Source organism: Triticum urartu, chromosome 1 (genome assembly GCF_003073215.2).
Source record: "Triticum urartu cultivar G1812 chromosome 1, Tu2.1, whole genome shotgun sequence".
Lineage (NCBI taxonomy): Eukaryota > Viridiplantae > Streptophyta > Magnoliopsida > Poales > Poaceae > Triticum > Triticum urartu.
Window position 1 is genome coordinate 268,884,215 of NC_053022.1, and position 10,717 is coordinate 268,894,931.

At 48.2% G+C, this 10,717-nt stretch overlaps 1 protein-coding gene across 1 annotated transcript; it reads left to right on the top strand.

Moving 5' to 3' along the window:
* Positions 1 to 249: 249 nt before the first annotated feature.
* Positions 250 to 3,789, top strand: LOC125507171 (probable cytokinin riboside 5'-monophosphate phosphoribohydrolase LOGL10). Its single transcript, XM_048671840.1, has 7 exons — positions 250 to 532; positions 961 to 1,058; positions 1,181 to 1,211; positions 2,461 to 2,560; positions 2,968 to 3,038; positions 3,132 to 3,275; positions 3,373 to 3,789. The coding sequence occupies exons 1-7, from the start codon at positions 431 to 433 to the stop codon at positions 3,451 to 3,453; spliced, it is 627 nt and encodes a 208-aa protein (XP_048527797.1). The 5' UTR covers positions 250 to 430; the 3' UTR covers positions 3,454 to 3,789.
* The last annotated feature ends 6,928 nt before the right edge of the window (positions 3,790 to 10,717 follow it).

Below are 10,717 nucleotides of genomic sequence, written 5' to 3' on the forward strand. Positions count from 1 at the left end.
TTGACGCGGCAAAACCGATAAGGTGAGTCACCCGTGCATTGCATCGATAGACAGACAGCCCATCCTGTCCATTTCACGGAAAAGCCCTCGCCATCTTGGCTGGGTGGATCCGTGGATGGATGGAGGAGTGTTTTTCCTCCATGTGCGCGCATTTATTTTGCTTCCCTTCCCTTTGCTTCCGTCCCTTTCAGTTCCCATTCTACTATCGTCTCTCTCCCCTCCCCACTATTATATAGCCATGGGTGGCGCACTGCCTCCCTCCCTCCATCCACAAGGCCTTCCTTCCTTCCTTCCTTGTGTTTGTGCTAGCAGCGCACGCACCCCACACCACCACGACAATCACCCTCCAAGCGCGACTCCTGCGTGCTTGCTTGCTAGAGTCGAGCACCACCTACCCAGGCAGCTAGCCAGAGCGAGGAGATAGAGAGCGATGAGGCAGTCGAGGTTCAAGAGGATCTGCGTCTTCTGCGGCAGTAGCCAGGGCAAGAAGAGGAGCTACCATGACGCCGCCATTGAGCTCGGCAACGAGCTGGTAACCATGCTTTACTAGCCACACTCACCACTCTCCCTACCTCTATGCGCGTGCGTAGTCACACCATATATATTTCTGAACCGGCCGGGCCGGCTAGTCACTTACACCATATGAATTTGCAATTTACTTTGCTGCCCAACTTTTGTCAAAATTTGCCCCGCTTGCGGCTTGCCTTCCTCCTCCACAACAATTCCACAAAAGTCATTCCTCCCCTGTGCTCGTCAAACATCGCCGGCCCTACCGCATTCACGGCTCCATTAAATCGAAATTGAATTATAGCCATGCTAGCTCTGTTCTGCCCCCCACCCTCTTGATCGATCGCGTTCAAGAAGCATGTTTCATCTGTACCGGCCGTTGAGGAGGAGTTTAACCGTGCAGTTTTCGTATTTGAATTTACTGGGTGGTGACTTGGCACGTTGCTGTGGCAGGTGGCGAGGGGCGTGGACCTGGTGTACGGCGGGGGGAGCATCGGGCTCATGGGCATGGTGTCCCAGGCGGTGCACGACGGCGGCAGGCACGTCATAGGGTATGTAACAATCTCAGCTCAGCTTGGCTCTTCTTCTTTTTCTCATTTTGCTAGCTAGCTGGGCTGGCCTGGTGGATGCATGTGCTGATCGCTTGTTTTGTCATCTTGTTGTCCACGCGCAGTGTCATTCCCAAGACCCTCATGACCCCAGAGGTATGTCCGCTACTCGTGCATGTCTACAACTACTAGGAGCGAATATCCTGTGTACTAGATGCATGCTTTTAAATTAATTAATTAATTAATTAATTAACTGGAGATTCAAAAAAAAAACTGAAAGAACGTAGTGTCTCGCTAATTTTGAAGCTGAAACTCGATTTGCTTTTCTAGATGATCAGACAAAATTGGCCAGCAACATGTAGTACTAGCAACTTCCCACGCGTACCAAACAGACCGACATTCTCCGCCGTCCATGGCCTGCCGTGGCTCGTCCGAAAGATCTTGGGCATGCCAGTTGGGTCCCTGCTCGTACTACCTGCAGCTTGCAAACGCTTGCTTCTGTTGGAGCCAATCATGGCAACGTGCTAACGTTCGGGACTTGTTTATGTCGTCGCTGTTAGTGTTAGGGCGTAGAGTCACTAATAATCAAATAGGCTTGGGAGTTTGAAGCACTCCTGCCGGTGCTGCAGTCCCAGGGGACATGGCACTTGGGTGTGCAAAAGAAAAGAATACCCTCTACTACCACTCCTACCTGGAGGAGGAGCAGCTGTGATCAAGAGGTAGCAGTATGCTTTTGGCACAAATCCAGATCTCGGCGTGAGGATAAACTACTAGTGGCGCAAAAAGCGCAGCTGTACACTAGTAGTAGAGCAATCTCTTGCCACCAAAAGCCTTGCCATGGCAGCATATTGGGTTATTAGCATCATCTCCTTTCTAATCTGCCTGCTAGGGGAAAAGAGATATTGCCTTCTTTGGCTGCCCGGCCCTCATGTTTTCTTCAGAATAATGCGTTTCCAAAAGATAAATGAAATGCTCGTCCATGATACGCACTAGGGTTACCGTATCGTATTGTGGTTTATCCTATACTACTATGTCACATCACTGGTAGATGGTGTGCTCAGAAACAATTAAATCGTACGTGCTTCAGAGGACTCTCATGTTCATGCATATCCAGAGTCGTTTTTCTTTTATGTTGGCTGTGGCTTTTTGCGTGGTCCTCAGCCTCCTGCTAGTCCTTTCAACCTTGCCCAAGGGGGTAAAAAAGAGAGAGGATATTTGAAGCAGCTAATGACATTTTCGGCCCCCTTTGAGCACAATCATGCCCCGTCTTGGGAATGTGCTAGTGTTTGTCTCCGCAGATCAAATACTATGTCGCCAAACACGAAGAGACCAAGCATGCATCATGGCATGGCAGAGACTTATTTCCTTTGCAGCAATGTTGATGTTTTCTCTGTGTCTGTTTCAGATAAGCGGTGAGACGGTGGGGGAGGTGAGGGCAGTGGCGGACATGCATCAGAGGAAGGCAGAGATGGCAAGGCACTCTGACGCCTTCATAGCCCTGCCTGGTGAGTCACACCAACTCAGCACACACATGTAACCATATTAGCCTGCCTGCCTGCATCTTTACCTCGTCTGGATCTGGATCAGGTGAATATATAGAACATTCATTGCTCTGCAGAAATCAATGGCAGGTTACAGTCAAGTGGTAGATCAGGCTGTAACTTGGGGCATTTTTCACATGTCTATCCAAAAAATGAAAGCTAGCTCCAGATCCCATGCATGAATCTGGGTCCAGCTAGCTAGCTGGTGTAAATTCCCAATAATTGGGGCAAACGTTTTAGCAGTAGCATCGCCCCCACCGGGTACATGCATGGAGGTGTCGAGCCGCTGAGAGCCGCTCGTGTTGCACGTCCTGCTGTGCGATGTACAACGAACCAGTAGCAGATTATTCACGTGACTTGTGTCAATGCAGGAGGATATGGTACGCTGGAGGAGCTACTCGAAGTGATTACATGGGCGCAGCTCGGCATCCATCACAAGCCGGTACGGGCTGCCACTGTCCTTTCTGTCGATCCTTCCTTGAGGTTGAAACTGAGAAATGCCTGAACGAACGCGATGTTGCTTGCTTTGCTTCAGGTTGGGCTGCTGAACGTGGACGGGTACTACAACTCGCTGCTGACCTTCATCGACAAGGCCGTGGAGGAAGGGTTCATCAACACCAGCGCGCGCCGCATCATCGTGCTCGCCCCCACGGCCGAGGAGCTCATGGAGAAGCTCGAGGTACATACATATTTTCTGACCCTGAACCTGAACCTGAACCTGAACTCGCGCGTGTAAAATTCTGCATCTGACGATGAGACTGCTTGTTTCTGCTCAGAACTACGTGCCTTACCACGACAGGGTGGCGTCGAAGCTCAACTGGGACATAGCGGCGGAGATAGGGCACCTAGGGTACTGACCAGGACGTTGTGGGTGCAGACCAAGGGCGAGGCCGGCCAGCCGGTTGCCATGCATGCATGTGTTTAACTCTGATGATGATGATGCGGATTTGCAGTGCAGGATTGATGAAGGGGTTTTCGTTGTTTGATTGTTGTAGTAGTAGTAGCAAATTATGTGAGCGTGCGTGCGTTTTGTATATGTTGTGCTTCCATCGGGGACAGCTCAAGGATATTGTAAAACCTGACCGGTTTCAAGCTCCCTATTAGAGCATCGCCGTCCATGTCCATCTCTACCTGCTTAATTAGTACTACTACTGCTGCTGCTGGTATCAGTCAATATAATGTTAGTTTTTCAAGGTTGTGCGTCCATTGACAACAACATGAACTATAGCAGTGTGCACAACTTTGGTCAGTCAAACTGAGCATTGAATCAAGAGGTGTGTGTGTTTCTCTGAACTATTACCCCTACGCTATGGTTTGTTTTGTGTCTTTCATGTTTGTATTTGGCTTTCACTTGCTTTTTCTTATATTATCAAGAGATGCATGACTTCGGGGTCTGGTTTTCTCTTGTTTTTGTTGCATGTCGGTGTCTGATACTCCTACGTCTCAAAATAAGTGTCTCAACTTTGTACTAGCTCTAGTACAAATTTGTACTAAACTCAAGACACTTATTTTTGGACAGAGGGAGTATATTACAAGATTGTAATCGAACGGTACAAGAAAGGCTGAAAATGCTGAATGGAAGATGAGCACCATGGAGGCTGAATTTGAAAATTTTGAAATTCATACTTTTACATTTTAAAATCTTTTTTTAATACACATACACCCTAATGTATATGTGTGTAAATTTTCATGATGAAATATGTTAAAATGAGAGCTACAAAAAAGTGGCTTTTCAACACATACACTGTTCTTTTCAAACTCCTTTATTTTGCGGCACACAATCTGAGCTATTTCATCATGAAATACATGAATATACATTACATCCTCGTATATGTGTATGACTTTTAGAAATTTTTAAAATTGCAAAGTTTGATTTTTTTTTAATTTTTCGGCCTCCAATGTGACCTACTCAAGAGTCGAGAAAGAAAAAATCAATAGGTGCCAGGGCCGAGGCATCAGAGCCAGGCCTTCGTGATCATCACTAGTTACAGGGCGCTGCACTAACTACAGGACATCCCCAATGCAAAACAAACACTAAAAGCCTATCTCTAAATGTGGCACAGCCCGCATCGAAACAACTCAACCTCGGAGGCAATCTGATGGTACACCTTGCAAGCAATTTTGTTCCTTTCCTTCCAAAGCATCCATCGGTGAGGACGATGACAGAGTCAAAACCTTTTTGTGCATGTCGAGGAACCAACGAGCAAGATATGGCCCACCACTAGACGAGAACGCAGGTCGGGCTCGGGGTGAAGTGGGTAATGCGACAATGGGAGAGGGTGGAGTGCCAGACCTCATGAGCGAAACACAACGTTCTTAGTAGTCACCCTTTCTTAATAGTACGGTTGTCCTATGACTCAAAAGAAACCAAAACAAAACTCCCGGGTCTTGGGATAACCACGCCTTTTCCCATTTTGAAAATTGGGGTGGTCAACCATCTCCATATAAAACATTCGAAAGGCCAATGAACATAGCTAAACTTTAATAATCATCATTAGTCTCGCTAACCACATGTCATCACATCAAAATACCACTAGGGATTAAATGCACTTTCAATAACTCGCCCCAAAAGACCTGAATTTTGGGTAGGACTTTCTGTTTCATAGAGATTTCCAAACTTTTTCACCACTGTTCAAACTACGAGCCATATCATTCACTATTGACGTGTTTGGTTACTCACATCGTTTTTTGCCACTTTGCATACTTGTTCCAAGTGAGCCTGGTTGAGCTAACGCAGGCAATAAACCAACATCTGCATGTTGAATTTTTGTCTGCATCCCTTTACCCTGCATCGTAGCAACTACTCTACGCATTGTGCTTTGCTTGGTCGCATTGGCTCGGCTCATACTACTACTCATTGTTTGGTTGCATACAGACAGTGAGGTCTAGCTACCTTGTATCCTACCTGGTGAGCTTTCCAACTACATCTTACACACGGTCACACCAGTAGAACAACACTGCAAGCATGACAAACTGAATGATGACGATGAAGTTCTTCAACCCAAACTGTCGATCCGACTTGCCAAGTTCAACACTGCATGCCTACTTGAGCACGGCCTTGGAGTAAGCATCTGCTGCCGCCTGCTTACTCTTAAACCCTTTTGTGGCGGCTGTTTTTGTAACTCGCCACTTGTTCATTGCATGCTTCCCATGAACTATAAACCCCTCGAACCCTCCCTCGGAACACCACATACCACTTGTCTTAGCATGGCACAGGAGCAATAATTCTAGAAGCAAGCAATGGATCACAATAGACATGAATCATAAGTAAGCATGCATGATCATACTGCTTAACAAGTTCATCCTACCACTACTATGGTGTCATCCTACCACCGCTTGTTCACCATCAGCATAAGGGGTTACTATACCACCTCATCAAAATAAATAGGCCAGCATCAAGAGTATATCAAGCCTTCCCTACCACAAAATGTGCATCGCCATCGTCGTTGAGGATCATGCACGTCATCACCACCACCAGAAGCAGCACTAGTAGTAGTGCTTGCCTGCCCAGGTCCTAAGCCAGAGCACCCCGTGGGTGTCTCCCATGGCAACAAACCCAACACATTGGGCTTTGTTGCCCAGCAGGTGGCTCAGAGACGCCATGAGAGCCTCTAGGCTGAAGCCACTTTGGTCCATGACGACGATGTAGAGGTCAGGGTGGACGTAGACCGGATTGCTTCTCCCTGATGGCGCTTGCGACCTCCTTCACAACCTGAGTCATGCTGGTGAAGACGGTCAGCTCGTCCTCCATCAAGGCTCCCCTCTTCCTCTTCCTATCAAACATAGGAAACGTGATCACCATCCTTGACAGGACCATCAAGGACAATGGTCTGTGACTCCTGGGTGTCTGGATACTCGGGCATAGGCGAATGCAATGACTCCCGGCTCCCAGGGCATGCTTGCCGGTTGCTAGCCCAAAGGAGAAGATCTGTTATATCTGGTTGTAGTTTTGGATGGGTGTGTTGAGAAACTCTGCGTGCTTGAGGTGAGCCTAAGAAAGTAACACAACAGAGTGGTTAGTTAGAATCACATTGTACATGGGCTTAAATAGGTGGTTAGTTAGAATTGCATGGTTCGTGCGCTAATCGTGGTGTGGCCTTGGTAGTGCTCTTCCTTCAAAAGGATCAAGCAGGTGTCCTGATCCCATGAAGCACCGCTCAAGTCTCTGAGCTTGGACACTGTGATCCACCTCGCTCTCCGGTTCCTGAGGTGGTTGTATACCTGGGTTGAGGTGACCACCTGCCCACCGAACTCGAACACATGCTTTGCCATAGCATTCAAGTGCACCTCCTTGAAGGCCTTGTCAGTCCTCACCCCGCTAGCTATGATTTTATTTGTAAGAATGACATTGACAGGAATGGCTGCCATTTCTTGGAGTTCATCCTGCCCTCTTTCTTATCCTTTGCGGCTGCCTTTTGAGCAGCAGCATGAGCTACAACACTGGGTCGAGCAGCACAGATGATGAAGCCACAAATGGTAGAATCATAGGTGATACCTCAAAAAATCTAAATCAAGAGGCATCTGGTCGATGGGAGGCTGGGAGGCCTTGACATAGGGGGCACGAAATAGCTTTGGAACACGACAAGGGCCTAACTAAACTCTTGCGTGCTCATATCCTACAAGCATAAGCATCAAGAATAGTAGAGCACACTACACATCGCCTGTTGGGGAACGCGGTAATTTCAAAAATTTCCTACGCACATGCAAGATCATGGTGATGCATAGCAATGAGAGGGGAAGAGTGTTGTCCACGTACCCTCGTAGACCGTAAGCGGAAGCGTTATGACAACGCAGTTGATGTAGTCGTATGTCTTCACGATCGACCGATCCTAGTACCGAAAGTATGGCACCTCCGCGATCTGCACACGTTCGGCTCGATGATGTCCCACGAACTCTCGATCCAGCTGAGTGTCAAGGGAGAGCTTCGTCAGCACGACGGCATGATGATGGTGATGATGATGCTACCGCCGCAGGGCTTCGCCTAAGCACTACTATGATATGACCGAGGTGGATTATGGTGGAGTGGAGGAGGGGAGGGGTCGGCCCTCTCTATGGCGCGCCCTAGGGGAGTCCTACTCCCATCGGGAGTAGGATCCCCCCTTCCCTAGTTGGAATAGGAGAGGAAGGGAAGGAGGAGTAGGAGAGAAGGAAAGGGGGGCCTCCCCACCCCCCACCCCCAAACCTATTCCAATTTGGCCTCCTGCCCAAGGGGGGCGCACCAGCCCCTTGTGGGCTGGTGTGCTTCCTTCTTATGGCCCATAAGGCCCCTAACTTCTCCCGGGGGGTTCCGATAACCTCCCGGTACTCCGGAAAAATGCCCGAACCACTCGGAACCATTCCGATGTCCAAACATAGGCTTCCAATATATCAATCTTTATGTCCCGACCATTTCGAGACTCCTCTTCATACCCATGATCACATTCGGGACTCCGAACAACCTTCGGTTCATCAAAACACATAAACTCATAATACCGAACGTTAAGCGTGCGGACCCTATAGGTTCGAGAACTATGTAGACATGACCAAGACTCACTTCCGGTCAATAACCAATAGAGGAACCTGGATGCTCATATTGGTTCCTACATATTCTACGAAGATATTTATCGGTCAAACCGTATAACAACATACGTTGTTCCCTTTGTCATCGGTATGTTACTGTTGGAAATATGCCCTAGAGGCAATAATAAAATGGTTATTATTGTATTTCCTTGTTCATGATAATTATCTATTGTTCATGCTATAATTGTATTAATCGAAAAACTTAGACCACAACATGTCCTTAGTAAGCCTCTAGTTGCCTAGCTCGTTGATCAATAGATGGTCATGGTTTCCTGACCATGGACATTGGATGTCATTGATAACGGGATCACATCATTAGGAGAATGATGTGATGGACAAGACCCAATCCTAAGCCTAGCACAAGATCGTATAGTTCGTCTGCTAAAGATTTTCTAATGTCAAGTATCATTTCCTTAGACCATGAGATTGTGCAACTCCCGGATACCGTAGGAATGCTTTGGGTGTACCAAATGCCACAACGTAACTAGGTGGCTATAAAGGTGCACTACGGGTATCTCTGAAAGTGTCTGTTGGGTTGGCACGAATCGAGACTAGGATGTGTCACTCCATGTAAAGGGAGAGGTATCTCTGGGCCCACTCGGTAGGACATCATCATAATGTGCACAATGTGACCAAGGAGTTGATCACGGGATGATGTGTTACGGAACGAGTAAAGAGACTTGCCGGTAACGAGATTGAACAAGGTATCGGGATACCGACGATCGAATCTCGGGAAAGTACTATACCGGTAGACAAAGGGAATTGTATACGGGATTGACTGAATCCTTGACATCATGGTTCATTCGATGAGATCATCATGGAAACATGTGGGAGCCAACATGGGTATCCAGATCCCGATGTTGGTTATTGACCAGAGAGATGTCTCAGTCACGTCTGCATTATTCCCGAGCCCGTAGGGTCTACACACTTAAGGTTCGATGACGCTAGGGTTATAGGGAAAGTATGTACGCGGTTACCGAATGTCATTCGGAGTCCCGGATGAGATCCCGGACATCACGAGGAGTTCCGAAATGGTCCGGAGGTGAAGATTGATATATTGGACGAAGGGTTTCGGAGTCCGGAAGTGTTCCGGAGGTACCGGGTGATGACTAGCATGACCGAAAGGTGTTTCGGGAGCCCCGGCAAGTGTTGGGGGGGGGGGCTTCATGGGCCAAGGGAAGGGGGCAAACCAGCCCACTAAGGGGCTGTGTGCCCCCCTCACCTATTCCCACGTGACCAGGGGTTTGGGGCGCCCCATCTAGGGTTCCCACCTCCTGGCTTGGGGGCCAAGTCACCCAAGGGGGAGATCCCATCTGCCCTGGCCGCCGCGGCCCCTAGGGGAAACCCTAGGGTGCCTCCCCTTGCCCTTGCCCCTATATATAGTGGAGGTTTTGGAGCTGCTCAACACACGAGTCTCTCTCTCCCAAGGCGCAGCCCTACCTCTCTCCCTCCTCGTATCTCGTAGTGCTTGGCGAAGCCCTGCTGGAGCACCGCGCTCCTCCACCACCACCACGTCGTCGTGCTGCTGCTGGACGGAGTCTTCCCCAACCTCTCCCTCTCTCCTTGCTGGATCAAGGCATGGGAGACGTCGCCGGGCTGCACGTGTGTTGAACGCGGAGGCGCCGTTGTTCGGCTCTTAGATCAGAATCGACCGCGATCTGAATCGCTACGAGTACGACTACCTCATTCGTGTTCTAGTAACGCTTCCGCTTAGCGATCTACAAGGGTATGTAGATGCACTCCCCTTCCCCTCGTTGCTAGATTACTCCATAGATTGATCTTGGTGATGCGTAGAAAATTTTAAATTTCTGCTACGATCCCCAACAGTGGCATCATGAGCTAGGTCTATGCGTAGATTCTATGCACGAGTAGAACACAAAGTAGTTGTGGGTGATGATTTGTTCAATTTGCTTGTCATTATTAGTCTTATCTTGATTCGGCGGCATTGTGGGATGAAGCGGCCCAGACCGACCTTACACGTACACTTACGTGAGACAGGTTCCATCGACTGACATGCACTTGATGCATAAGGTGGCTGGCGGGTGTCTGTCTCTCCCACTTTAGTCGGATCAGATTCGATGAAAAGGGTCCTTATGAAGGGTAAATAGCAATTGGCATATCACCGTTGTGGTTTTGCGTAGGTAAGAAACGTTCTTGCTAGAAATCCATAGCATCCACGTAAAACATGCAACAACAATTAGAGGACGTCTAACTTGTTTTTGCAGGGTATGCTATGTGATGTGATATGGCCAAAAGGATGTGATGAGTGATATATGTGATGTATGAGATTGATCATGTTCTTGTAATAGGAATCATGACTTGCATGTCGATGAGTATGACAACGAACAGGAGCCATAGGAGTTCTCTTAATTTATTTATGACCTGTGTGTCATTGAAAACGCCATGTAGTTACTTTACTTTATTGCTAACCGTTAGCCATAGTAGTAGAAGTAATAGTTGGCGAGGCAAATTCATGAAGACACAATGATGGAGATCATGATGACGGAGATCATGTTGTCATGCCGGTGACGATGGTGTTCATGCCGTGCCTCGAAGATGGAG

Coding starts and splice junctions, on each gene's coding strand:
- LOC125507171 (XM_048671840.1), top strand. CDS start 431: ATGAGGCAGTCGAGGTTCAAGAGGATCTGCGTCTTCTGCGGCAGTAGC. Junction 3,039..3,131: donor TCGGCATCCATCACAAGCCG/GTACGGGCTGCC, acceptor GCTTTGCTTCAG/GTTGGGCTGCTGAACGTGGA. Junction 3,276..3,372: donor AGCTCATGGAGAAGCTCGAG/GTACATACATAT, acceptor GTTTCTGCTCAG/AACTACGTGCCTTACCACGA.